General features: G+C 47.0%; 13 protein-coding genes across 13 annotated transcripts; 7 read left to right on the forward strand and 6 right to left on the reverse strand.

Moving 5' to 3' along the window:
• Positions 1-304: 304 nt before the first annotated feature.
• HETIRDRAFT_412054 (uncharacterized protein) lies at positions 305-593 on the reverse strand (the record flags this gene model as incomplete). The annotated part of the gene is made up of 1 exon (XM_009553479.1): positions 305-593. A coding segment is annotated over one exon (195 nt), but the record flags the coding sequence as incomplete, so codon positions are not given.
• A 453-nt stretch (positions 594-1,046) lies between these two features.
• Positions 1,047-1,469, reverse strand: HETIRDRAFT_455326 (uncharacterized protein; the record flags this gene model as incomplete). Its single annotated transcript, XM_009553480.1, has 3 exons — positions 1,047-1,224; positions 1,293-1,376; positions 1,435-1,469. The coding sequence occupies 3 exons, from the start codon at positions 1,467-1,469 to the stop codon at positions 1,047-1,049; spliced, it is 297 nt and encodes a 98-aa protein (XP_009551775.1).
• Positions 1,470-3,388: 1,919 nt separating this feature from the next.
• HETIRDRAFT_53139 (uncharacterized protein) lies at positions 3,389-4,159 on the forward strand (the record flags this gene model as incomplete). Its single annotated transcript, XM_009552873.1, has 3 exons — positions 3,389-3,627; positions 3,689-3,793; positions 3,856-4,159. The coding sequence occupies 3 exons, from the start codon at positions 3,389-3,391 to the stop codon at positions 4,157-4,159; spliced, it is 648 nt and encodes a 215-aa protein (XP_009551168.1).
• A 757-nt stretch (positions 4,160-4,916) lies between these two features.
• On the reverse strand, positions 4,917-6,760 carry HETIRDRAFT_329216 (uncharacterized protein; the record flags this gene model as incomplete). Its single annotated transcript, XM_009553481.1, has 4 exons — positions 4,917-5,579; positions 5,634-6,093; positions 6,148-6,515; positions 6,566-6,760. Coding segments are annotated over 4 exons (1,686 nt in total), but the record flags the coding sequence as incomplete, so codon positions are not given.
• Positions 6,761-8,057: 1,297 nt separating this feature from the next.
• HETIRDRAFT_148184 (uncharacterized protein) lies at positions 8,058-8,960 on the reverse strand (the record flags this gene model as incomplete). The annotated part of the gene is made up of 4 exons (XM_009553482.1): positions 8,875-8,960; positions 8,659-8,815; positions 8,263-8,603; positions 8,058-8,207 (listed from the first exon to the last, which is right to left on the reverse strand). Coding segments are annotated over exons 1-4 (705 nt in total), but the record flags the coding sequence as incomplete, so codon positions are not given.
• A 224-nt stretch (positions 8,961-9,184) lies between these two features.
• HETIRDRAFT_430179 (uncharacterized protein) lies at positions 9,185-11,975 on the forward strand (the record flags this gene model as incomplete). Its single annotated transcript, XM_009553483.1, has 9 exons — positions 9,185-9,264; positions 9,350-9,494; positions 9,546-9,880; positions 9,927-10,381; positions 10,430-10,604; positions 10,875-11,379; positions 11,659-11,699; positions 11,775-11,780; positions 11,885-11,975. 9 exons carry the CDS (start codon positions 9,185-9,187, stop codon positions 11,973-11,975), a joined length of 1,833 nt encoding a protein of 610 aa, XP_009551778.1.
• A 1,242-nt stretch (positions 11,976-13,217) lies between these two features.
• Positions 13,218-15,130, reverse strand: HETIRDRAFT_430180 (uncharacterized protein; the record flags this gene model as incomplete). The annotated part of the gene is made up of 9 exons (XM_009553484.1): positions 13,218-13,237; positions 13,376-13,489; positions 13,639-13,708; positions 13,764-13,896; positions 14,099-14,129; positions 14,246-14,334; positions 14,615-14,643; positions 14,723-14,738; positions 15,078-15,130. The coding sequence occupies 9 exons, from the start codon at positions 15,128-15,130 to the stop codon at positions 13,218-13,220; spliced, it is 555 nt and encodes a 184-aa protein (XP_009551779.1).
• A 207-nt stretch (positions 15,131-15,337) lies between these two features.
• Positions 15,338-16,010, forward strand: HETIRDRAFT_119027 (uncharacterized protein; the record flags this gene model as incomplete). Its single annotated transcript, XM_009553485.1, has 3 exons — positions 15,338-15,369; positions 15,634-15,688; positions 15,735-16,010. 3 exons carry the CDS (start codon positions 15,338-15,340, stop codon positions 16,008-16,010), a joined length of 363 nt encoding a protein of 120 aa, XP_009551780.1.
• Positions 16,011-16,343: 333 nt separating this feature from the next.
• On the forward strand, positions 16,344-16,593 carry HETIRDRAFT_174955 (uncharacterized protein; the record flags this gene model as incomplete). The annotated part of the gene is made up of 2 exons (XM_009553486.1): positions 16,344-16,382; positions 16,435-16,593. The coding sequence occupies 2 exons, from the start codon at positions 16,344-16,346 to the stop codon at positions 16,591-16,593; spliced, it is 198 nt and encodes a 65-aa protein (XP_009551781.1).
• A 417-nt stretch (positions 16,594-17,010) lies between these two features.
• HETIRDRAFT_174956 (uncharacterized protein) lies at positions 17,011-17,178 on the forward strand (the record flags this gene model as incomplete). Its single annotated transcript, XM_009553487.1, has 1 exon — positions 17,011-17,178. The coding sequence occupies one exon, from the start codon at positions 17,011-17,013 to the stop codon at positions 17,176-17,178; it is 168 nt and encodes a 55-aa protein (XP_009551782.1).
• A 224-nt stretch (positions 17,179-17,402) lies between these two features.
• Positions 17,403-19,199, forward strand: HETIRDRAFT_422272 (uncharacterized protein; the record flags this gene model as incomplete). The annotated part of the gene is made up of 7 exons (XM_009553488.1): positions 17,403-17,563; positions 17,636-17,819; positions 17,875-17,934; positions 17,992-18,168; positions 18,221-18,328; positions 18,488-18,816; positions 18,863-19,199. 7 exons carry the CDS (start codon positions 17,403-17,405, stop codon positions 19,197-19,199), a joined length of 1,356 nt encoding a protein of 451 aa, XP_009551783.1.
• Positions 19,200-20,556: 1,357 nt separating this feature from the next.
• Positions 20,557-21,195, forward strand: HETIRDRAFT_328612 (uncharacterized protein; the record flags this gene model as incomplete). Its single annotated transcript, XM_009553489.1, has 2 exons — positions 20,557-21,086; positions 21,138-21,195. 2 exons carry the CDS (start codon positions 20,557-20,559, stop codon positions 21,193-21,195), a joined length of 588 nt encoding a protein of 195 aa, XP_009551784.1.
• Positions 21,196-22,204: 1,009 nt separating this feature from the next.
• Positions 22,205-25,471, reverse strand: gor11 (GMC oxidoreductase 11; the record flags this gene model as incomplete). Its single annotated transcript, XM_009553490.1, has 25 exons — positions 22,205-22,233; positions 22,290-22,316; positions 22,376-22,448; positions 22,503-22,567; positions 22,629-22,661; positions 22,725-22,775; positions 22,839-22,913; positions 22,964-23,030; positions 23,093-23,166; positions 23,227-23,462; positions 23,533-23,611; positions 23,670-23,812; positions 23,879-24,063; positions 24,121-24,189; positions 24,240-24,251; positions 24,309-24,347; positions 24,399-24,457; positions 24,518-24,594; positions 24,646-24,849; positions 24,911-24,954; positions 25,012-25,073; positions 25,130-25,229; positions 25,281-25,306; positions 25,356-25,394; positions 25,453-25,471. The coding sequence occupies 25 exons, from the start codon at positions 25,469-25,471 to the stop codon at positions 22,205-22,207; spliced, it is 1,887 nt and encodes a 628-aa protein (XP_009551785.1).
• Positions 25,472-25,802: the final 331 nt, after the last annotated feature.

Raw genomic sequence — 25,802 nt, forward strand, 5'->3', positions numbered from 1 at the left:
CACATGTGTTTGGTGGTACTACAAGCTTACCAGTACGAGCACTTCACATCGGACACACTTTTGTGTCTAATGCCAAGTGCCCCAACCTTTGACCAAGATGGCCAACATCTTTAACTCAATGAAGTATTGCTGGTTACCTACACACACCTAAATAAGTATGCTCGGAACCTTGCTGTAGCAGTGAAGGAGTTACAGACATTGAGGCGCTGATGAAAGCATGCAGCGGCAAATCAAGATATTGCTAATAAGGAAAGTTCATAGGATAGCTCACAGACACTCTCACATATGCTCTCTTGTATATTATCAGTTCAAAAATGACTTTCTAATGTAGATTCTAACCAAATTGTGTCTTTAAAGGCCTGATCTATGTTATCCGGCAAAAAATTGGCTCTTTTGAGGCCTGATCCCAGTAATCCGAACATTTTGGACATCCGGGATGCCTGATGCCTCCATCCAGCAAAATTATGGATATTGGCCCAGAAACCAGAGGCAAATCCGAATATTTTGAGCAACATTTGGCTCACTTGTCTGAACTTTTTTCAGGATTTACCAAAAATGTGACTCAGGCATACCCCCCTATTTTCAGGGGTCCTATTGGCCCTGACTGGCCTGACCATTCCACCGCACATCGTCCCTAATAATCCCCAGGGGATATCTGTGGTATATTAGCAATATACCCGGAATCAACCGCGAATATACCCACCTCCCCTCCGGGGATATTCACGGTCGATTCAAGGTAATGTCTTGAATATACCGTGAATATACCTGGGTACTGAGTATATTCACAGTATATTGTGGGTTTATTCGAGCTCGATATCATTCCAATCACTTTATATGCGCTCCATAGATAGAGAAATAAATATATTAACAAATCATAAAACTAATACATGCTATTGAAGGCTACACGACAATTCTAAGGCTTGAAAGATCTACAAAATATACTTGAAGAGGCGAGAGGTGCGAATCCCGGCTAGATGTTCCCCCGCATACGCAAGCAGCCACGGCGCGCATCAGGGATGGGACGACCAGCACCTTGACGCAAGAATCTATTGCGGTGGCGGGAGCGGTGCGTCCGCGCGTGGCCTCGAATTCGAGGAGTACATTTTGGGGGGTGCGTCGGGCTGCGGCACCGCGCTGTCGAACATGAGCACATCTGGTAGCACGCCACGCGCACAAACGCAGCCGCTGGCGAGTGCATCGGTGCCGGCAACGTAGAGGCGCATCCTGCGGAGAAGCGGGGTGAGCATGCGTATCAAGGCTGAGAAGATCAGTGCGGGAAGAGACAAGGTCACCAGGAAGGGTTGCAGCTTGATAAGGTTGGCGAGTGCAGGGAGCGAGGGGAATGGAAAGAATGCGGTGTAGTGCGGGGGTCAGTACTGCCGTGCGGGGGGTTAGCACTGTGACACGGAGAGCCCAGATGAACACTGGCCTCACTGATGTTGCTGCTGCTGCTGCTGCCCCGACGACATTGGCACTTGCGCGCGCACCGCAGACTCTGAGGCTAATCCGAGCCACCATGCGCATGAGAAACACAGATGCTAGCACCCACGCCAACGCCACCAAGCTCAGCCTGTGCTTACCCTTGATCTCATCCATCCAACGTTCACGCTCACACCCGCAATACCCACCGTTCTGACAATTCTTGCCGCACACACGTCGTAGGCTGTGCTTGCAATCTCCTTCAGTCCCACTCCGGCCCGCCCTAAATGGACGCATATATGCGCTCTGATCCCGCATTTTCAGGCATTAGATCTGATTATATGAGAAAACCGGAACTATAGAGCATATGGAAACATGTTTCAGTGGGAGAAAGACTCACCAAAATATGTGCACACTGGAGGCTCCTAGAGAGTAAGACGAAGGGAGCACTTAAGAGAAATCTCGACGCTGTCCGACGACGCGCACTCATCAGGTGACCGTCGAAATGGATGAGTCATCTCCCAGTTGGGATTGACTGGGGGATATTTGAGGGATATTCCCTGACGAGTATATTCCAGGTATATTCCAGGTATATTGCTAATATACCCCGAATATCCCTTGGGGATATTTGGGGGCAATGTGCGGTGTTCGTTCCCCGGCTTTCCGCGATTACGTCTCAAGGCCCTGCTAAATCATGTTTTGATCTCTCCATCTCTACGGTGCTCTAATCTCTTGCTTTCGTCTGCCATCGTCTGTTCCTTCCTGGCTAGCTTCACTCTATATCCTCCGATTGGACGGCAATAGTTCCTGAAACTCCAAGCACAGTCGAAGTAACTGCATGAGACGAAGGATGCTGCGTATGAGGGGTTTGTCGAACATTCTGAAGCTCAGATGGCCGAACTGGAATGGCTAGAATGCGCATCTCAATAGACATGGTAAGCATCCATGTTCGTCGTGCCCAAGAGATCGTATTGAGCCTGCACATCTTCCTCGCCGGTTCTATCGCTCGGTTACATCACATCAGGACCCTCGCTTCGTTTTGACGCTCATTCTGAGGCTTCAGTATTCACACACCCCTGCTGTCCACATTGGGAGCTGTATCACCAGTGCAGAAGCAAAGAATGCTCTCCGTGATTTGCGAGCCGTGTGATGATGAGCGCGAATCCATGTCGCTGGTTTCTCCGTCCCGTAGACAGTCCTCATCTCTCCAAATTCCAGTACGATGTTCAGTATTCCTTTCTTACCATAGTCTGGTACAAGCACAATCTCACGATCCCCACGTCGCTCCTTCACTCTATCGACTTACGAGCGCACCATCCTAGGCCTTGCGAAAGCTTACTCTTCGCTCCGCCTGTCATACGTTGGCGGGCTTCGTCTTACAAGATTGCACATAGTCGACGGTGAAATTTATCTCACATTCTTCCGTTCTCAATCATATAGTCATTCTGGGCATGGGGCACTTGATGTTCTGGGCTCTCAAGCCTGAGGTTTCGACATCCTTCTGTTTGACCGTGGTTCATAACACTGAAAGAGATGCCTCCGTAAGCGTCTCTCGTGCCAAGGCGGCTTTCATACTCTTTGATGAAGTCGAGCCGTGCTAGAAGCCTGCAACTTAAGCGAGAGTCGGAGTGTTCAGTACATGCTCCTCCTCCAGACCTCTTCCGTCCTGCGCTGTGTTCGTTTCATTTTCGACAGAGTCTGGCATTTCCACTGCCCCAATGGCTACGGCGACGAACACTCAGGATGCCAATATGGATCAAGGTGCACGAAATTTCGTTTCTGCCTACCCCTCGTGCCTATATGTGCAGATGCATCCTTCGCAGTTTCGACTTTCATCCTAAGGCACTCACTTACTCATTTCTCATTAATGTTAGCTCTCGGTCATTCTCTCCAGCATTCCAAGCCTATCATGACAATAATTCACCACCATACGCAACAAGACGCGTCTGATGGCTCACCATACATTCGGATGTCATCACCACATCTGGCACTAGTCCAGACACAATATATGAGGATGCTCCTCGCACTGGACACCATACCGCGCGTCGACAACCTGCTGGCGTGTTTCTTTACCTGGTTACTCCTCGCCGGATTTGTCCTGTTTCCAGGAACCTTTGCGAGTTTGCAGAGCATTAAGGTGGATGATGGAGTAGATGGCATTCAACAAATCGAGGCCTACGTATTACACGCTGTGCACAACGTACCTCTGTGAGTTAACTCGATTTCTTTAACTGACATCAGGCTGAACGCTTGGATGGCAATTGCGCAGGTATATCTTAGCATGGATATGCTGCGGAGCTGGTGTATTCGGGATGGTTTGGCTGTGGTGGAAGTGGAGCGCAAATTACATTTGGCTCCTCAACGGCATATTTCTGTCAGTAAGCCTCGATGTGTCTGCCACTTGGTCGCTGAGCACGCGCCTACCTTTCAAAACAGGCCGGGATTTCTACACGGACTCGCAGGAGTGATCACGACACTGGCGAATGTGATCGGGGCACAAGGTGGACGTTTTACGGACACCAGTCGGGCGACGCTCATCGTGACGGGCGTATGCACTGTGGTTTGCGGCACGCTAACGTTCTTCTACAGCGTGTGCAAGCTGCGGCGGGTGAGGCTGGACCATATCCACGAGGTAGGGAAGGAACGTGCGGGAAAGCATGGTGAGGGTCGATTGGAAGAGATTAAGGGACCTGAGCCAATACGAGAAACCTCGATCGGTCCTCGGGCGAGAGCTTTTTGAGGGCGGAATAAGGAATGCAGTCACGGTGGATAGATCGAACTCGATGCTCGTCTCAGCCGGCAGCATAGTACTGACGCGCTATTCGAACAAATTAGAATTCTGTAGCAAGGACAGCGTATGATAGCTGTCGGACGAGTGCCTTGCGAAGATTGTACACGGAAGATTTTGTGGTTTTTTTCGCAGATGGCAAGCTCAGGTACACATATGAGATTTCTGTTGAGAGTCAGAATGTGAGAGCATCGGCAAGCGGAGTGACTCCGAAGCGGGTCACAATCATTTTCTTCCGCTCTGCGCTGTTGAAGGCGACCGACCGACCGCGGCGCAACGACCTACCAGAGACTCCTCCAAAGCACGACAGTAATGACGCTCAGAACAGGTCCTCTATGATAGGCTCATCCCTTTTCTCTCAATGACAGATTTTTGCGACGACCAGCAGTGGACAACGACGCGGTGTATAGTCCCGACACAGATGTCTTCATTTCAACAAACTGTTGTTAGTCGCCATTTCGTCTTTGGCTCTGCATGCATACGGATTGATATGATCTGTCTAAAGACAAGTACGTATACGATTTTTACGCTTCAACGCTCGATTCTCCGCTAGGATCGCCTTCTTTTGTTCTTTCACTCGATGCATCGCCGGTTTCTGACTCTCCTTCGCTGTCCTCTTTATAGTTCATGCTGGATTTCCAGGTTTTCGGGGCCTCGTACCCTTCCGGCACGTTGTCCTTGCTCGTGGAAATGTATTCGCTGTGTTCGTTCAGCTTTGTAGCCCTCTTGGGTTCGAGGTAGATCCCCTGCTCCTTCCCACTCCCTGGCCCGTAATGCCCTCCGCAGATCCTCCCCTATCTCGCTTGGTTATTTTCCTGTTGAAATCCTTCTTCGCCTCCTCTTCATCCTCTTGAATAGTTCTGAGCTTCATATTTTCTCTCGAGGAGCGCGACCGTGAAACCTGCTTTCCCTTTGATCGTGAAGAACCTTCCTTCCCCTCCTCATTTAGAATGACTTCCTCGGCCTTTGAAGACGCAGCTTTCGTTGACGGGCTTTTGCCCTCACTCTGAGATTTCTTCTCTCGGTTCTGTTTCCTTGTCTCCGCCTGTGTCCGCTTCTTTGCTTCATCCTCCGAGCTCATTTCCTTCGCCACCTTTATGAATTCCTCCGGGTAACGTAATTGATTAGGACCTCTGAGGGTTTGAGCAAGGAAGTGGGAGTGCCTTCGCATCGCTAGTAAGGTCTTCACGGCATGAACACGGTCCTGCGCATCATAATGCAGAAACACTTCATCGAAGCCAGTTACCATCTCGCAACAGTGAAATTCCCAGTGGGGCCTTCCATTCTCTATGGAGAGTGCAGGATGGAAGCTGTAAACCGTAAATCCAGCGAAGTCGTATCCGATTCCATAGCAGAACATCCATTCCGGGATCTTGTGATCGCACTCAGCCTGGGACGCAGTGTTTGAAAACCATCTGACACGTACCGTCACCGTAGTCCAATCGAACCATACTACTTTCGCCTTCAGCCTTGCCTCGAGAGGCAATGAATCCCAGCCCTCTATCTTCTCTCTCAAATAATCTTCTGAACCCGACTCTGCTAGCTCGCAGAGATGGCCTATGAAAATTTTGAGGGTTGGTTGGAATAAGAACGCCAGCTGAGCCGAGGCGCGATGCATTGGTATGTTTGTGATCTTCCTTTTTGCATTCGTTTTGACATTGGGTTGGGTTGAATCGAGTTCCTCTTCTTCCGCAATGTGTTTGCCGAGTGTCCGCTTCGCTTCAGCACCAAGTATAACAGGTTGCAAAACACTCAAATCGTCGTATCCTTGGGGGGTATTGTCATCGGTACCGGCTGGAGGCTTGAAGAGCATCTTTGTGCATATATCGGCAGAAGTAAAAGAGCTAAAACACCCAAGGATCAGAGACAACCTGGCAGATTGTCCTCTAATATCACCTCTTGTCAGTGTCGACAAATGAAAATGGCACTGTCGCACGCACGACAAAGTTTCACAATCTTTGAGCTCGAGATGGGGCGCAATGATTACGCCAATGACACGTTCAACAGCAAGCTCCGAAGCAGATCGAAACCCCTCGGGCCACAGCAGGGTATAGAGCATGTTGAACTCGATATATAGCTGCGGCTCTTTGGCGTCTTCCTTTGGCATTGCGTTATCCCACAATTCGAGCGTGATCACGTCCAGACCCATAGCATCCTCTTCGGTCACTGGATTATGGGTTTCGTCGATTGTGTCAATGCGAATGAGATTCCTGCCGAGTTTCGTTTCCAGCATCGCGATGTGGGCCTTGAGTACGGCTCGTGTGACATTTTGGATCTCCATAACGTCTAAATCGGCGTCCGTCATATTCTAGGGGAGGATTTAGCGTACTATCAGGCGGGAGAGATCGTATTGCACACTGGCCAAGACTCAGAAATTACCAATGCCTTTTCATTCACATCCTTCAAAATTCGCTGCGATCGATCGCGAACAGACGTGTAAGATGTGACATGTTGAGGTGCGTTTTCATCCTGCGCCACTGCGGAGGCCGAGTCTTTGAGATTGATGAATTTCCAACCATATTGGCTGGTGAGGTCTGACTGCCGCACACTACTGAATCGCGAAAAACTCTCAGAAATGACGTTCTTGAATAGCTCAGAGCTACATACCTGGCGGTTATAACTGACTTGTTCCCTTCAGAAGTAGGTGCACGTGAAACGCGCCATAAAACTCCGTGCGCTCGCTGCCACTCCATTGCCCCAGAATGAATGTTTATATGGTCCCAATATTCATCCACCGCTTTATCCGCTCTCTCTTTACGTGGGTAGCCAAATTTTTCGGGATTTTCATAAGATTTCTCCCTAGTAGCAAATTCTGCGCCCTTTTTGTCGCCTTGGTCATAGATATCTGGCGCGCGCGGGGGTTTCATGCGAAGATGGTCACTGAATATCATGATATTAGCACATTTCTTAAATAATTCATGCTAGAAAAATTAGATTGTTCACTGTTCTAGATCGGCTGTCGAAAGCATCGGCGGATGTCTCTGGATCAACTTGGTGATGGAGGATGAGAGTAGTGGGACAGAGTCGTCGCATGTGGTATAGCCCATTACTATCATAAGGATCTATGAAAGCCCACGTTCCTATCGATCCATCATGCGCTGAAATGTCAACGTGTCTCCTCAAATTTAAAACTGACTCCTCTTTTAAGTTATCTATCTTTCAAATTGCCGCGTAGTCTTTGAAGGACGATAGATGGAGTCAAAACGAGTAGCTTGGCATTAGGTTCTCGCGTGATAACAAAGATAGATTATTGCGATAGTTCCTACGGGTGAGGTATGCAACCACTAGCTAGCATCAAATATGCTTTATATGCCCTAATGAACGAGAAACATCCTTGAAAATCTCGGCAAGCTCAGCAGTGTGGCGTTGGATTCTGAGAAATGTGTTAATCAAATGAACGCGATGCAAAGAGTTGGTGCTGCCAATAGGCCACGGGTAATATGCCTCGTAGCAACAAAATCCCCACTCCACCCGCCCGGAGGATATGACTTCATAGCGCGGGAAGAAGGTGTAGATGATGCAATCGGTTTGGGAGTAATTCATGCCGAAGAAAAAATACTTCTCCGGAACATGAGGTCTCAACCATGCCGGATCCTTCTTGCTGATGATCGGCTGAGACAGAGCGTCAGCTGATTACTTCCTTGAACAGCGTGGGCAATTACTTACATTCCACTCAGGGCGCCAATGATAATCATCAATTCGATATTTCTTCGTCAAGTGCATGACAAGCAGCTGCAACGAAGGCTGAAAAACTTTAGCTAGCTTTACGAGGCCTGGCCTTCTGTCTGGCATGAGCTCTGGTGGTCCCGGACGAACATATGAGATCTCTGATAGTTCGAATGCGTGAAGAGTGTCCACATGATGAGCGGCAAAAAGGACCGGTACATATTCACCAGGCAGGCCATTGGGAAGGTTATTGCTGGACGGTTGACAGATGAAATCTAGGCAAGTCGAAGAGCCATAGTCGGCAGAGTAAGATGGAAAGGTGATAGGAGTGGATCTAGAAATGGCTCAGTAAAGCCTTCTTGACAGACCAACGTGCACATAAAACAAACCTCAGTACTCTGCAGCCTCGAATTTGATGACAGATAGCAGGTAATAGAGCATCGTAGAAAAGTATAGAATCGAGAGTGATGTATCCAGTAACACGACTATTTGCCTTGCACAAAATCTTGAAGATGGTCCACTCGACGCTGTACAAAGTCATGTGCGGATCCCGCAACTCGTGCAGAGTCGTATTTGGCTTTGGATAAGGTATGGTCGCAAAATAGGACCTCGGTCTATACAATAGCACAGGGAAGCTGGGCCACGCACTGTGCCCATTGTCTACATACTGGCACAGCGACCTCTGTAACAGCGCAATCGTAGGTTTCAGAGTCTCGTTTGAGACAGCGTTCTGTAAAACGTGTCATATTATAATCTAAAATCTAGGATGATTGATGTATACTTACCTTCCAATCCTCCGGGACCTCGAGAGGTTGCATTTCGTGTATGTCGTGTGATTGTATCACTTCGACCACGCTATTAATGCTTAGCCCAGCTCTTCCGTCATACCCAACCTGGCGTTTTCGTTCAAACAGCCAGCGGTGGGGACCATCTGCCAGGGGCCTAAAGCGTCTGTGTGTTTGCTTTTCGCGAATAGACAAAGACGGAAAGTCGTTACGTACTGAAGTGTTGGTGGCACTTTATCTAGAGCACGGACGCTACCCGGCTTGATAGGGCTCATTCCATAGAGATGCCTCCAGTCCTCAACAGTCAAACAAATCACGCGGTGTCCATCGGTTGGATGTTGGTTGACCGAGGCGGGCATCAGAGCTGATGAGAGTAACTTGATGTGAAGAGGTTGGACGACTCTGTGACCGTGATCTTAGAGCTGTGACCTCGATCACACAGAGTCACATATGACTGATCGTCAGCAGTGAGACCGCGGCTGAAACCAGAATCACATCATCTTCCTCCTCTTGACGAGCGTCGAGCATGGCGGCTGCTTTTTCAGATATCGACGCACCGTATCAACTCAGCTTAGAAGAGCTGTGTTTTCGAGCTGGGGCAGCTCGGTTCGGCACTAACGAATCGTATTCCTTTTCCCCGGTGGCCCACCTCTTGTGAACTAATGATACAATATCCTTGTTTTCTGAATAGAGGGTGGACATATGTTGAAGGACCTGACCTTGTGGACCCGGACATTGCGGCTGCATGCTCGAATCAACTCGAATTCATCTCAAAATTCAAAAGGCAATGGGTATCTGCCTCGCTCCACTCGCTAGGCATACCGGAGAAATGGAAGGTATGTCGCGATGTCGAAGTGTTTTACGAATAAAGTGACGTTTTTTGGAAGCCAATTGGAAAGCGCACAGCGTGGAACCTGCAGGAATGGCTGCACTCAACCGCCTTGATGCCTTGGTTGGAATCCATCGATACACACATAACCTGGCTTTCAGAAGGCCAAATTGCGTCTACTCACGACGATCTTTCGTCATTTGCTCCCGACTTTCTGCTCCGTGCCCCTCTATCGGCCATTCGTCGAGGTGAAGGAGACTCACCATTATCCAAGAATTCTTTGTACGCTTTTCCATTCTTCCTCGAGATCGTTACATACCCAGGAGACGAGGATAATGCTGCATTTGCGATCACAAGTTTTTTTCTAACAACCCCAGGCTGCGTGCTAGTTCCGTGAGTTCTTTCTCATGCAAGATTGATCTCAACTCATCATGTACAGTAAGCTTCGACTGGACTTCCCACCGCCGCTCCAAGGAACCAGTGAATCTTCATCGGACGCATTTGGGCTTCTGATGGACTCTTTCAATCCAACGCCCTCTCCTGTAGAACTCATGAAGGCGAACCTTTTCGAGCCTGCACTTCTCGTAGGAATGAAGGGGCCTTCTCTGTGGCCTTCGCACATATCTTCTCGTCCAACATCTTCCACAATCCCTCCGACATCGATGGATCAGAAAATTCGTCATCTCTCTCAGATCATACAATCGAGCTTGGACACGCATCTTTTGAACTGGTGTCTTCGTTGCGAGCAAAATGTTCAAACTAAGGTTCCTCTCCCGTTTGTTTCTTCTTCCTCCCTACCCCCATGCTTCATGATATTTGGAATACTGTACGATGCCGATGGTCTGGTCATCGTTGCTCACATTCCATATCCAACTGCGTCTCCAGCTATGGCGAGTGCGTCTGATTGCACCTTGTCCTATGCGTATCTGTCATGCATAGTAGATCACATACCTATGACCGGCGTGGATCGACCTAGCTCACTGGATCCAAGCGGGGAGTCTCCGATTCTTAGCAATTTAAGGGCTGCTTTGGCACTCTCCTCCCTACAAAGACATGCCTTTATGATGCTTACGCTATGGGAAAGGGGCCCACTGCTATTGTCGATGTTTTCACTGAAGTGAGAGCGGAGAAAGCGAAGACGGGAGTGGAAGCCAGTATTATGATCACAGTGAAGATCACGACAACGGCACTGACGGCAGGATCTACGAGGAAGAAGAAGAAAAAGACGACAGATCACGCAAAAGCGCGGATATCGACCATGACCATGACCACGACCACGACCGCAACCATGACCATGACCACGACCACGACCATGACCACAACCACAACCACAACCACAAGCACGACTATGATGACGATGACGATGGCACCTGATTGAGAACAAGAGCAAGAGTAACAAAGGTGGGACCTGCGACAACTATGTTGGCAACGAGGATGGGAGCAGAGAAAATGAAGACAGGGGTAGAATCCAGGCCCGCGATGACTATGTTAGCGATGAGAATGGAGGCAAACGGGCAAGCGATGCACACGCGCAACAGGACAGGGAGACCCGGTCCAGAGATCGACAAGACAATGACAATGACAATGACAATGACAATGACAATGACAATGACAATGACAATGACAATGACAATGACAATGACAATGACAATGACAATGACAATGACAATGACAATAACAATGACAATGACAGTGACAATGACAGTGACAGTGACAATGACAATGACAATGAAAATGAAAATGGTCATGAAGACGAAGACGATCACCAGGAGGGCGATGTCCACGACAAAGAATGCAATAACAATGCTCATGGAGACAAGAATGGCTTCGACAACAGAGACAACAATTTCCTTGACCCAGTCCACGAGAAGGTGGTTCATGCAAGGAATCAGGTGGGTCTATATGCGAGCGTATCGCGACGAGAGCAAATGCAGACTACCATGGATTGATTGAATCAGGTATTTTCAAATAAGTTACCTAAATAGCAAGCTGATGCCTTAGCCAGGTTGCATCTAAGCACTAGTAAAGCCGATCACAACAGACTTTCTGATCAGCATGACGATCCATTGCCAGCCACTCACAATATAAGGGGTGCATCTGGAAAAACACCCCCTTGTATTAGCTCCAGATTATATCTAATAGTGTCTAAAAGTATCTAAAAGTGTTAATAGTATCTAAAGGTGTCTAATTTCCTAATTGGGAGCAACATATTGTGAGCATTGGATTGGTTACTAATTTTATGATATTAGCACTAATTCCATACTAAGAAGTCTTTAATTATTAGTAGGAAATAGTAAGTACTACTGCTCTATTAGTGAGAAGGTAAAGATGTGGCACATTCTATACTATTTCAGCATATTACTCTCCTTCATATATGCCTATACCATTATCTTGTAGCTCTTTTGCTGACTTTCTAGCTGCTTTTATAAGGGATATAGAAAGAGAGAAATATGCATTGATCCCCCCAGCCACTTTGTTGGCAGCTTAGCAGCTGCCACAAGAGGCTATGAAGACCTAGGTACCTTGTCCTTGCACACAAGATCATTAAAGTTGTCATTGTTAGCCAATGCCTGCTATTGGTTATTATAGGACATAACATGTGGGTTGGACTTAGGGATATGCTATATGCAGCCTTATAGACCATGTCTATTAGTATGGTGGCTAATACTGCCTTGTGCAGCACACAATCATTATCACTATTGATATTACAATTTTTAGCACTAATTGTATTGTTCATTGCCTTAATATACAGAAGATGCTCAAACTTGGTGTTTTCCTCTAGCTATTAGGCTGTGGAAAAGACAGTCATATTGGTATGTGGTGCCAGAATGATATATTTGCCTACCATATAAAAAATATATGCATTAAGCATATTAAGATCACCTCCAACAATCTTGTGCTTATTTATATATAGGCATGCCATACATATACTCTTATCCCCACCCTCTACCTCACTAGTGGCTGTTTGGGAGACCCCTTTCTCTTATTGGATCTTGATTATTTATAATCATGTTTTTGATCAAATCTGCAAATTCAGGTAGCATTGTCTATACTAGTAGAGTCCTATTGAATATTACACTCAATCATAGTTATACACATTCTCAGTCCAAATTGTATAAGTACCATAATTTATTTTTATCCTATATAAAGTGTATTATCGATTTTCCATTAGTTTATTATCTTCTTAGCTGGTGTTTAAACTAAATCCTGAAAGACCTGACTTTTTAGGTATTTATTGACCTATTTATTTATAAGATAGAGGAAAGATAAATGTTAAATAAAATCAGAGATGTTGAGGTTGCCTATATTATGTCTACTTATTTAGATTACCAAGTTTATATATTAGACCTTGTGGCTTAGTGGCTTAGAGCATCTGTCCTGGGTGCTTGCATACATGAGGTTGTTGGTTCAACTTTGGCAGAAGGCAAGTTTGTTATCAGGTATATTCTGTGTTTAGGTATTGAACTAGTGCTCTAATAGACATGACTTTATAAGAAGGCTATGAGAACTGTGATGCTTGATTTATTATGATTTTTCCGAAATTTGAAGTTATAATCAATCCTAATAATTCCTAATTTAGGAAAATTATGTCTAATTAGAACAGGTTTAGAGGGGGGTAAGCTAAAAATGTCTAATCCTAATCATTCTTAATTATGCATAAATAGAACTAATTAGAGCTTAATACAAAGGGGTGGTTTTCCAGATGGTGACAGGAAGAAATATACATGAGTCAGTAATGTGGAAGATAAACTACAAAAAGCCAAAACAAGAGTGTGCCGCAGAGCCATATGGAGCACAGAGCACAAGAGATTGAAGCAGAGCACAAGAGAACAATATAACCCCCCAGGATTGAACAGCAAGAATGACTGTCTAAGACCTTTCCCTTACTCTTGGAAGTCAATATAGTGCTAGTGTTCATCTTGGCCTTGCATGCTTTCAAGGTGTGGCTACTATTGTCATTGTACTGAGCACACGTAGCTGTGTGCTTGTGTGATTGTGGCACTATGTCATTGTGGTTGTCATCATCATGGTTATCATGCTCATTCTTGTTGTCCTCCTCAACATGAGGGTCTTGTGCTTGTGTGATTGGCATGTGGTGCTATCTTCCCCATTGTGCATGAAACTCTTAGATAAGCTGCCACAGGGCCTACCATTGCGAGCTATCTTGCTGCTAGGGCCTAGCCTTGCTGCTAACAGGCCTATGTATATAGCATGCCATGCCTGTGCAATAGGAGAAGATATCAGCAATTTGAGAATGGGACAGATAGAGACTTACATAGATAAGGAGGTGACCATGGAATAATCCCTTCTCACAGTTGCTTGGGTCATACTGGTAGTCCTCGTATATGAAGGCAGGCCAATGCTTGGCCAAAACCTTAATCTCATTGTTCTTGAGCTTGTTCCAGGTGCTGCAGAGAGAGAGCAAGGGTAAGTTGCTATCAAGTGAGGAATTAACATTAGTACCCAGTGAAATCCTTGTCAAAGCTAGCAAGATACTTGTTGGGGCACAAAATATATATGAGCATCAGATGTGAAAACCCATGATCATATTTGTTGGCCAGCACAAGTGCCAGTTTCAATGGCTGCATGATCAGAATAAGTGCCACTTACTCAGTGACAAACTCCTTTATGTGTGTCATGTCTACCACACGCGTGTTGGAGCTGCTTTTGATTATCTAACTAGATATGATAAGTGTACATATATTCACCTGTATGCACTCATCATATCAAGCAATGCATGAAAAGAGTCTTTATTACCTTCAGACTCAACCTTGACAGAGAAACCAGGAACAAGGTCAAGAACCTGTTTGAGGATCTTCAAGTAAAGCTTTTTCTGGTCCTTTTGCCTGTCTAACATGTGAGAAATGACAAATGACATAGATAGTGGAGAACTTGCACATGAAGATTATGAGCAGAAACTCTGCCATTGGTCACATCATCCGAGTTTGATGTGCTAGCACACCTGAGTTGTATATGCATACCAATGCAGAAAACATCATGGAGATCATCATATAGAGTAATCTCACATGAAATCCATCATGTGGCGCTCTTGTAAATATCTTGGTTGTCATGTCTGTTGATAATGGAGAAGGACAGTTGATAGGTATGGAAGAAGCCTTAGCTCACCTTGTCTTGTCCTTCTTCTTTCCCTTGCACTGTGCCATGCTTTTTAGTGCATGGCATGTATTTTCCATAGCATGTTTCAATACCACTGTGTCTGGGTTCAAGACATACCTTGAAGGTTGCACATCTGAGTCAGAATCATCAGAGGGAAGGGGTTAATATGGCATGGTGATAGTATTATGTAGTGAAGGCAAAAGCAATGACTAAACAGTCAAGTTGCAACACATTGATTGGTCACATGCTTGAGTCAGGAGACTTTTCACAGAGTTGGACTTTTTTTGTTGCTTTTACTGCTCAATGAGGCTCACACACTCTTGGCAAGCATGAAAATCCTAATCTTATTCACACTTTTTCTTCATGTGATGGCTTTTCAATGCCTTACATGTCCCTGAAGCTTCCATGATCAGCGTGCTCTCAAGATGCATTAATAGAGCTGCAAAAGCTATCAAGAGATTTAATATGTTACTTTTTAGCAAAAACATGCTCAAGAGGAAGAGGCAGCAGAGGAGGCAGAAACATGGTCAAGGAAGAGAGCTCAGATGCTAGTACAATATGAAGAGTTGACAGTAGAGATAAGTGTTGTGGCCTTTATGCATGCTCACTATATATTGAACAATATTCACATTTTTTTTTGCGTATCAGTAAGACATTTTGGACTCAATCCCTATCCCAGAAGCTTTATTATCAGAACTTCCACCCCTGCTTCTGCATCCTACTACACACTCTATGCACTTTGGATGTGGAATATGCTTCCCAAAGTGATTTGATGATTTCCTGCCTGGCTCCACTACCCCCCTCTCCTATATTCCTTTGAAATAGCATCCTCTTCCTACCCATCCTGGCCCAGAGTCTGTACTACCAATCCCTCCTCTGCCTGAGCCTGAGGCTGAGCTGGCACCAGTGCTGGAACTCATCTTTGAAACAAAACCCAATGAATTTGGTGTTATTCCACTAGTACAAGCAATGTCTAATGCATAACCCAAAACCTAAAAATTCACTCAATAAAGTCTGTGACTCCGCAGCATTCCCCAAGGTGGATCTGGTGCTACCTTAGGGTGTAGCATCAGTGGAACCCTGGTATGCTTTATTTACTAATATAGTTGCCGCAATTATGATGTGCTAGCAATACACAAAGTCTACAACAAAATCCACAAGCAAGATAGATCACTTAGTGCATTCTCTCAGGGATTCCATGAGGGATGGATTCAGCATCAAGGACTTCACAAAGTTTAACACTGCTTGGGAGAACAAGCACATAAACAGCTACATCACCGATTCTTTGAGCCCCTTCAATGAGGGCAAGGGCTGGCATCAATCATCTATCAAGATCCACCTCCCTGCTAACAAGGTGAAGACTCCCAAAGACCAGGCACCAGAATTTGAAGTTAAGGGTATCTGACACTACAATATCATTGACATTATCAAGACTGTCTATTTAGATTCCACTACCTTCTCCACACTTCATGCTACCCCATTTCAGCAGTTTTAGAAGCTGTTCAAGAACTCAAAGCCCGAGTGCATCTACTTGGAAATATATTGCTCACACTCGATGCTTGAGGCCGCTGAGAAAATATAGAAACTCCTGTGTAAGCCTGACAACAAGTTGGAGCACATCATCATGCTGCTTACACTTTGGTCAAATACGATGCACCTTGCAAATTTTGGCATAGTGTCGCTCTAGCTGTTCTACTTGTTTTTTGGCTCCCAATCAAAGTACACCCATGTAAAACCCATGGCATATACATGCCATCATCTAGCATACATCCCCTTAGTGAGTTTGCATTTTGCTAGTGTGATACATTTCTAATGTGTGTATTTTCCAGCTTCTAGACATTATTCAAGATTTTTACCACTCATTTTTTGGCAAGAGCACAACAGCAGAGACTCTCACACACTACAAACATGAGTTTATACACGTGATATGGATCCTCCTCCTTGACAACAATTTCATAGAGGCATACACTCATGGAATTATTGTTTGATGTGGCAATAGTATCATGCATTGTGTGTTTCCACAATTCTTTACTTACTCCATGGACTACCCCAAAAAGTAAGCCTATCATCATGTCTTTTGCCCTTCTAGTAATTTACCTATATCCAGGGTCATACTTGCGAGTATCAAGTATTTTGCCAAGTGCCCATATCCTTGATGCCTTGTCAAGAAGAAGAAAGTTGTCCATATGGGCATGAAGTCTGATATCAAGACCCGCCATAAGGACTGCAATGATAATATCCAATACCAGCAAAATATTGAAACTGCCTACTAACTGGTCTACAAGTTTGGTGTGCCACTCAAGGCAGACAGGCTGAAGATGGTGCTCAGCAAATGCTCACTCATACCAACAAAGGTAAGTTTCTCCACTATCTATTTAGACAACTAGCTAACAATTATTTATAGAATGGCCTTCTCCACAAAGCTAGTATGCTTTGGGTTTGACCTTCATTCAATGTTTGTCATTGACCTCCTGCATAAGGTCAAGCTAGGTGTATGGAAAGCTACCTTCACTTATCTGATGCAAGCGCTTCAAGCAGCAGCAGATAATGCCATTCAAAAATTGAATCAATAGTATATTATATCTATTCTTTTTATTTGATTCAAATCTAATAGTATATATATTATAGCTATTAAGCAGTACCCATGTTTGGTTGTAGCACAATACAATGCTTTCATAGGAATGCCTTGGCCATGTGGAAGCTTGCTGCACAAGATTTTGAAGACTTGTTACAGGCAAGTACTTCCCCTGACTCAGAAAATCATGGCACATATTGGTATAACCTTTCACAGTGTGCTATGCCAGTATTCAAAGGCCTTTTGCCTGCATGCCATGATGCCATTATAGCCAACCTCCTGTCCAACCTCGCAACCTGGAATGTGTACACAAAGCTGCACCTTCATACAGGCACCTCCCTAGGGTTCTTTGCCACTGCCACACTTATGCTTGGTGCCACAATGTGATGGTTTGTTAAGAAGACCTACATGGTGTATGACATAAGAGAACTCCCTTATAAGATAGCCACATGAAGAAGATGCAAGGCTGCAATGATCAAGAAGGGTCTCAAATTAGGAAAGAACATAAGTGCAACAACATTCACTTCAGAAAAACTGTGCAAAATCTTTAACCTGGTAACCTACAAATACCATGCCCTTGGTGACTACATTGGCATGATCCTCTGCTTTAGAACAACAGACTTGTATAGCATGCAAGTGGTAAGAATTACTGCTTCTTCACATAAATAGTATTAGTTGATTATCTCTTACACAGGGTAAGCTCGCACATAAGGTGGTCAAATATTACCACAACCATACAAAGAAGAACAACTTTGTTTAGCAGCTAGCAAGGCATGATGCTTGTGAATGCCCCCTCCGCAAAGTCACAAAGTGGTCAGATGAACATCATAGGTGCAAGCTAGCACACGCACACAGGCAGAAGCACAAGTGGCCTGAAAGGCTGCCTTTGTCCAACTCCACCACCCATTACCACATTCCCATATTAACAAGGAAGCACCTGAATGCATGGTCTTGGATTCACAACCACCCTAGAGACCCTGCACTCAAGGTGAGTAATGATTGTCAACCTGATTGATTGCCTGCTCATATCATTGCCATAGGAGTTCCTGCTTTGCCTCAAGGATCATCTCCTGGCATGTGTACTAGGGCTCGCTTATGATGGTGACAAACATGAGCTCTCAGATAAGGACTGTGACAACATCACTATTGTCAACAACTGGCTGTATCAACACAGCATGCTATAGATCAACTACATCTCATACGACATGTGACGACAGCAAGACTCAATTAATCCACAAACACAAGCAGATATAATGGCCCTCTCACAAGAGGATAACACTTCTGACAACCCAATGTATCTGTACTAGTATGTGCATGTTATTGGCATCTTCCATTGCATGGTGCACCACCATGGTCATTCCTCTGAGCCCAAGCAAATGGATTTCTTGTGGGTTTGCTGGTTCAGCCTTGACACTAATGCACCAGGTGGGTGGGATTGCAAGCAGCTGCACAGTGTTGCCTTTATCCCTGAAGATGATCTTGCCATGTTTGGCTTCTTAGATCCCAAGCAAATCATCCGCAGTGTACATGTGATTCCTGCATTTGCATGTGGACACATCTCTGAGCAACTTAGGCCATCCATTGCTCAACAGCCAGCAAAGAATGATGAAGATTGGGAGAGGTATTATATTAACATGTAAGTTTCATATCATTTCCTACTTATATTTCTCAATTCCTTCTAGGTTTGTGGAGCACGGCATGTTCATGCGCTTCCATGGCAGTGGCATTAGTCACAAGGACACATGGCACCTCAATGCCAGCCTTCTCCAAGATGGGCAAGCTGCACAAGTGCCGGAGGAGCCCTCCAATGCGGCAGTCGATGAGCAAGGTGGTGCTGAGGATGACAATTTGGAAGAGGAATCTAAAGAAGAGGAGGGAGAAGAAGGCCCTTTGGTAGAGGAGGAGGAGGAGGAGAAGGAGAAGGAGGAGGAGGACAATAATCCTGACCCATTGCCTGAAGACAATGGAAGGGAGCAGGATGAGCGAGTGCTTGCAGAGGAGGGTTATGGCGAGTTTTGAGGCCAGTGTGTATGTATAAGAATATATTATAAAGGCCAGGAATATATTACATTGGCATTGGGGCCTCCAGATTGCAATCTAACGCAACGATTGCGCCGAACCACCAAGGAGAGCGTGGCAAATGCAATGCCATATATGACCTTGCCTGCAGGCTCTCGAGATTATATAACCCCCCAATCCGTCCAAAGCCATCCCACGTTTTGTCACTTTTGCTGATGGACCGCTTCGACTTCTTCACGACATAAGTACTGTAGCCAATCCAGCTCAACGCTACCTGCCACGGTGCCATGAAGTACCTCACCGACTCGCTGATGACCCTGTTGATGATGATATCAAATCGTAGTAGAACGTTGATGCTTGAACGGTTTCTGAAATCCGGATGTACACGTTCTGCCCTAGCTTGTTGTGTGTCGATCCCGAGTTGGCCTCGATAACCATCATTGACACTTGAGGGATCCCATGAGCGAAAGGTAGTGCCTAGGAAGCACTAGAGTCCCGAGCAGGTCCGAGCGTCGAACTCGTAACTGTAAGTTTCGGATTACATATTTGGCTCAGGTACCCCTGAATGACTTTTAACCGCTTCCCATTCCCTCCTATTCCTCACAGCTCAGCCGTCCACCTTTCGTGTCTGCTTGCGAAAATAGCCTCCAAACCTTCCTGCACATGCTTTCACGCCGTCTGTGTCCATGTCTACGCTATTATGAGCGCAGGAGATTCCGTTGTAAAGTTGAAGGAGAGGGCTAATGTGGAGTTTCGCGCAGGTATGTACAAAGCTGCAATCCAAGTACACAACCACTCTCCCTTCGCTCCACTCTGTCGGCTGACAACCCCTTAGCTCTACACAAATGCTCTCGAATATGCCGGGCCCGCGACCTCTTTGGAATTGAAGTGTGCGATCATCTCCAACCGCGCCCAGAGCTATATGCTCTGGGGAGATATCTGCACCGCCTTTCAGGATAACAACCTTGCTCTCTCCCAAGAGTACACGGTGCCAGATTCCCCCAAGGTGCTGACTACTAGATGACTTTTTCGACGTGCCAAAGTTTACTATAAGTTCGCTCGCTACGACGAGGCCTGCGCCGCCTTTCAGTTCTTCGAACGTATCTGAGAGACGATTGGACAAGAGATCTGTGTGAGGGAGTGTGACCTGCTCTCTCAGATAGAGAAGGCAATCAGCGAATCAGGAGACAGCGAGGCAGGGGATCGCGCTCAGCTCTTGCGAGCCGTTTTTGTACGTGCTCTTCTCCTCGCAAACTGGTATACCCGACTTCATATCAATTTGATATCTATCTAGTCGCGCGGCATCATTATTCAGGACCAGTATCTCGATACTTTCCCGTTCCAACCGGGTTCCCAGATGAACGATGATGAGGACAACATGATCTTTCAGTTTGACCCCAACTCCTGTCCTCGGAAGAAGAACCCGAATTCCAGGCCCCTATCAGTTCCATTTGTGATCTTTGCTCCTGGCCTGCAAGTACCGGGCGGAAAGTCGTTCTCCGGCCGCATGGCTATTACCGAAGACGGAGACGGATACGGGGACGAGAATCCGTCCATCGGCGTGCATATCGAAGAGATGATCCTCGCTACCTTCTCACAGACCTATTCCAATATGGCCCGCTCACGTTGGCCAGAGATTATGCGTTACTTTCCCAGAATGAGCGCCACGATCATCCTCCCGACGCAGAAAGGACGGCTGCTCGTCATTCTATTTTCAACACAGTTGAGGGATATCTGGGAGGGTGCCAAGGAGCCCGGAAACACTACTTCCCCGTTCACAAATTTACGCACCATCCGCAGGGCACGGGAGTTCGAGGTCGACGGGGTGGGATTAACAAATGGCTGTGCCCATATATATGTTATGCCGAGTGAGAACGTTGCCGACTTGTAAGTTTATGTCCTTCACACGTTTGTTCGCAGCGCATTGCTCACCTACAGAGCTCTCAGCGTGTCAAAATGGGAAAGCGCCGTAGGAGCACTCGGCATGGACAGCTAGTCAAAGAAGACAGCAGTCATTTTTGCTCTAGCTGCATGATGGCTTTCGGGAGACGTCGGTGCGTGTAAGCCTCACCCTTCATTCAATGAAACATTCTTCGTCGAGCGCTTGGAGACTCTCTAACTAGCTATACTTACCGATCAATCATTGTACGCCGCCATAATCTCTACATGACTGTCGCTTCGCAAAGGAGGCATACGAATCCATCAGACGCCTCCTATCGTTTACAGCATTGGTTTCAGACTCGTCGCTCAGGATCCGCATCCACGGCGGCCGCTCACATCCTCGAAAGGATTCCACGGGGAACAGGCTCACAAAATTGCACAGGCTCCCAAGGTACGCAGCCCAACATTTCGCGAAGGTCCCACAAGGCTTTAGCTCAGGTATGTCGCCTGGTCTAGGACGTGCTAGGTTGATCGTTTGGAAGGCGCTGGCCCAATCACTACGGGTTCGAAAGCACGAACCTCTCTCATCGCAATTAAACCTATATGGCAAGGGGAGATAATTTAGGTGCGTCTCGAACAATCTAGCCCTCTTCCTGCAATTGATCATTTGCAATGCCTCCATCTTGTTCAGGGCCAAACGTTACTTTGGCTTGCGACGCCGCAGTTCAAGTGCACACAGTCCGAGGAGGCTTGCGACAACATCAAGGCATTTGAGCGCCTGCGAACCGACGAGTCTATGGCTGAACGCCAACCCAACCACGTGTCAGTGAATACGCTGACAGCCGAACGAACCACCGAGTCATAGTGTCACGCGCTGTCTCAGACCTCTGACTATCTGTCTCCTCACATCGCGAAAGTCCTCGTCACTCATTCTCTGTGTTCCAGTCCAGTCACGAGATTATTACTGTCATGGATATATCGCTGCGCCCTTTTCTGATCTCGGTGATGGTTCGACAAGACGAGGTTTGGTTGACTCAATACTTCAGGTTGGCGCGTTGAATCCCCTGATATCGAAGGGCGATAGAAAGGTCATCTTAAATTCTGGACATATACAGTTTGTCTTTTTAGATCTCGCCCTTGATGATGGCCGCGGCTAGACGAACTGTAGTCAGTATCTACAGAACAGCCACAGTCACTATGTTCCCTTACCTTGCTCAGCTAGCCCGTAAACAACAGCTGTATAACACAAGGTCAGTCCTCACTGCAGAAGGCAGGTAGGCAGTTTTTTCACGCACATTGAGAGTGGGCCGCAAAGAGGAGGGGGACCACGGACAAATCGACGACGCGGAGATTGCTCGTCCCATATACCTTGCATCGTGACATCCCTCAGCGGGCCGAATTGTCCATTGAAAAAGCACGCACCTTCAGCCTGGGGTCCACAACCCCGTCTTTGTCCTTCGGAAGCATCGATGCAGAGCCTGCAGTGTCTGCACAGACTATCATGAACAACTTTCCTTTTCATGCGAAGACAGGTGAGTGGTTGCTTACGGAACGTGGTGGACATGTAGTTCTTGATCCAATCTGTCAAGAACGATGAGAAATGATCTGCAGGTATATGCGGAAACGAAGAAACAAAGTACACACCGCCGATCTGCTCGTCAGTGGTGACGTCAGGACCAGGGTTGATCTCCTTGACTGTCAAATATCAACGTAATCTCAACGTCACAGCTCGAGTACTCAAACAAGGTATTTGCTCACCGATCACTTCCTTGTGAGGAGAGAACGTCGGCAGCTTCCTAATGAATTTGACATCTTCAACGAAGGTCTTCAAGTCTGCATCCGACGTAAGCGCGCCACGAAAACTAGAGTGAAGGACCTCTGACCGATGTCTTCCTCAAAGTAGTGCGGGTCAATGGCAGGCTGTGCCAAGGGATCTTCGGAAGTGATGTGCTAGAGGAACGAATCGCATCAGCATTTGGATCTCGCGCGAATCACAGAGATGGGATACGCACAATATTTCCCCTGGACCACTGATGATTCATGGATGTATGGTAAGAGAAATACTTCTTCCCATCTTCAGGCGGATCTACAGCAAACATTAGTTCGAGCGTAACTGTTTCCGGCTGTGGGTGAAGAAATCACATACTAGGAAATGACGACAGCGCAGAATAGAACATTATCTCGCAGCCAGGGGAGCGCCTGTCCAGACGCTGGGACATCACCTCATACTGCGCGCGGATGCCGGGTGGGTATTTCTCGGCATTCGCTTTCACCTTCGCCCTCTGCGCGTCATGAATTTCCTCTCCGCGGGATGAGAGCGTTTCGAGCGGTGCGAATATATAGCCGTGGGGCGTGTATGTGTGTAAGCCCTCGCCTTTCGCGCTGGATATCGAGCACTCAGCCACCCTGCGATGAACTTCGGTGACTCGGTGACTTCAACATAATCACGTACTAGAGTTCGAGCTCCTTTGCTGCGCGAGCGGGGTCTCGGAGAACGTCGAATGTCTCGTAGGGGACGTCGTCTCGGAGCTCTGGGCATATACCATATCAAATCATGCAAATCCGTTCTCGAGAAGACAGCGAACGCACCAAACGTGATAGAGATGAAACAATGCTCCTGAACATTCTCGCCGACTCCGGGCAAGTCGATCTTGACCGGGATACCGACCTTGTCCAGAATTTTCTTGTTCCCAATACCCGACAGCTCGAGCAAGTGAGGAGTCTTGATAGATCTGATCATGATAGAAGTTATTCTCGTTGCACCGCTTGCGACCGTATGCAACTTGAAGGAGACTCACCCAGCAGACAGTATCACCTCCTTCCCAGCATGCACGACTTTATGAACATTGTTTGCCCCCTTGATGACAAATTGGACGCCAGTGGCCTCCAACGATGGGCTCTCGCCTTCAGTAATGATTTTGGTCGCTGTAGCATTGACAACGAGTGATAGGTTCGGACGGTTCTGGTTCGGCAGCCAGTATCCCTAGAAGTTTATGAGGATAGGGTAGAGCCAAGACGACACAGACGACTGAAGACGTACCGTTGTAGCATATGATCTAGAAAACGTAACAGGATTGATGGTGCTCGGGGCGAAGGACAACCCCGTCAACTATATAGTCACTTAACAAAAAATCACATCCTCAAAAAATGGAAACGCACGTCTCCATTGAGCTAGAGGTAGATCCACGTCAATAGGTGCTCGTAAGACACGAGGTATACGTCACATACTGGAGCTGCAGCGCGCGGGATGCCGGCGTTCAGGACAGTCTGTCACGGCGGTCAGGCAACGAAAACAGACAAACGGCGCATATGGCTGACGTGAATGGCGTCCAGATCCCCAGCGAGGAAGCGCTTGGGTATAGCAAGGTCGATCGGACCTACGACACACAACTCAGCAATGCATCGGGTGGCACACGCATGTAGCAGTGTGCACATACCTTCTCCTCCGAGCTTCCAAGTTTCAGCTCCAATCAGCTCGTGCTCCTTGATCTCCTCGAAGGTCGGCGGAACGAATCTACGTTACTGGCGTCAGAGGGAGTATATCTAAGAAGATGAAATATCATACCCTTCTGCTCTGGCGATGTACTTTTGGAAATTGGCCCAGTTCCATCCGGGGTTCCCGAGACGCTCGAGATCTACAGAAACACGAACTCTATGAGCGCAAATGTGGTGATGAAATTGCAGGGACGACGCGCCATCAATATGATCCGCGGGTGGTTTGTTCCAGGCGAAGAAATTGACAGCAGAGCTTCCGCCAAGAGTTCGGCCCCTGCATGCGAGCGGATGAATCCCCGATTCCCATCAAATGGGGCATTCTGGACCAAACGTACCGGAACCAAAAGTACTCCTTGTCGTTGCTATGGGTTTGGGGAATCTGCAAGGCCGCGCTCAATTATGTGTGGTCATCGTAGTGTGTATCTGCGAGACGCACAGTCTTGAACGACCAATCGTACTGTTCTTGGCCAAACGTCGCGCCGATCGATGCAGGTCGGCCTTATAGCATTGGAGTCTTTCAGGGACAATTATGCACAGTTTCGGCGAATACGTACGGAGCAGCGCATCATCGATATTCGCTGGGCCAGCTTCGAGGACTAGCACGGACACATTGGGGTCTTCGGAGAGCCTGGCAGCGACGACAAGGCCCGCGGTCTGCATTTTTTCGCATCATTACAAGGAGACCACTAAATGAACGTGACGCACCCCTCCACCTGAACAAGGACGGCAATCTGTTTAGCGCCACCGCATTCCTCACTTTTGATGAGGCGATGTGCTCACCGACGATAACATAGTCAAATGTTTTACCCGAGATATCATCTAATGAGATCGACAATCTGATCAGTCTGCAATCTACATGCAAAATTGAAGACGCTACCTGCTTGAACAATTGGCATGGTCGCGGGTGCTGTGATGTGTCGATTCTTGTCCTTGCTGAACGGTGACAATCGAATGTGCTCTGCAGACGCGAGTCAGAGAACGATGGCAGAAGGGTCTATAAGAGCGACGGAGATGGGGTGGTCGGTGCGCAGATAGGCTATAGCCGATACATCAGTGCGGCCTAGCCAATAGTGACAACGGGGGTTTATCATGAAAGCGCTCGGTGCTTGCTCAGCTTTCTCCAGCGCGGCGCCCGATGGAGAGGCGAAGGATGGAGGAGTGATGGATGATGGCGATGGTGTGAAGAGAAGTGTGAGTGTCCATTCTTCGAAGAGGGAGCAGGAGACT

The sequence above is a fragment of the Heterobasidion irregulare genome (assembly GCF_000320585.1).
Source record: "Heterobasidion irregulare TC 32-1 unplaced genomic scaffold scaffold_11, whole genome shotgun sequence".
NCBI lineage: Eukaryota > Fungi > Basidiomycota > Agaricomycetes > Russulales > Bondarzewiaceae > Heterobasidion > Heterobasidion irregulare.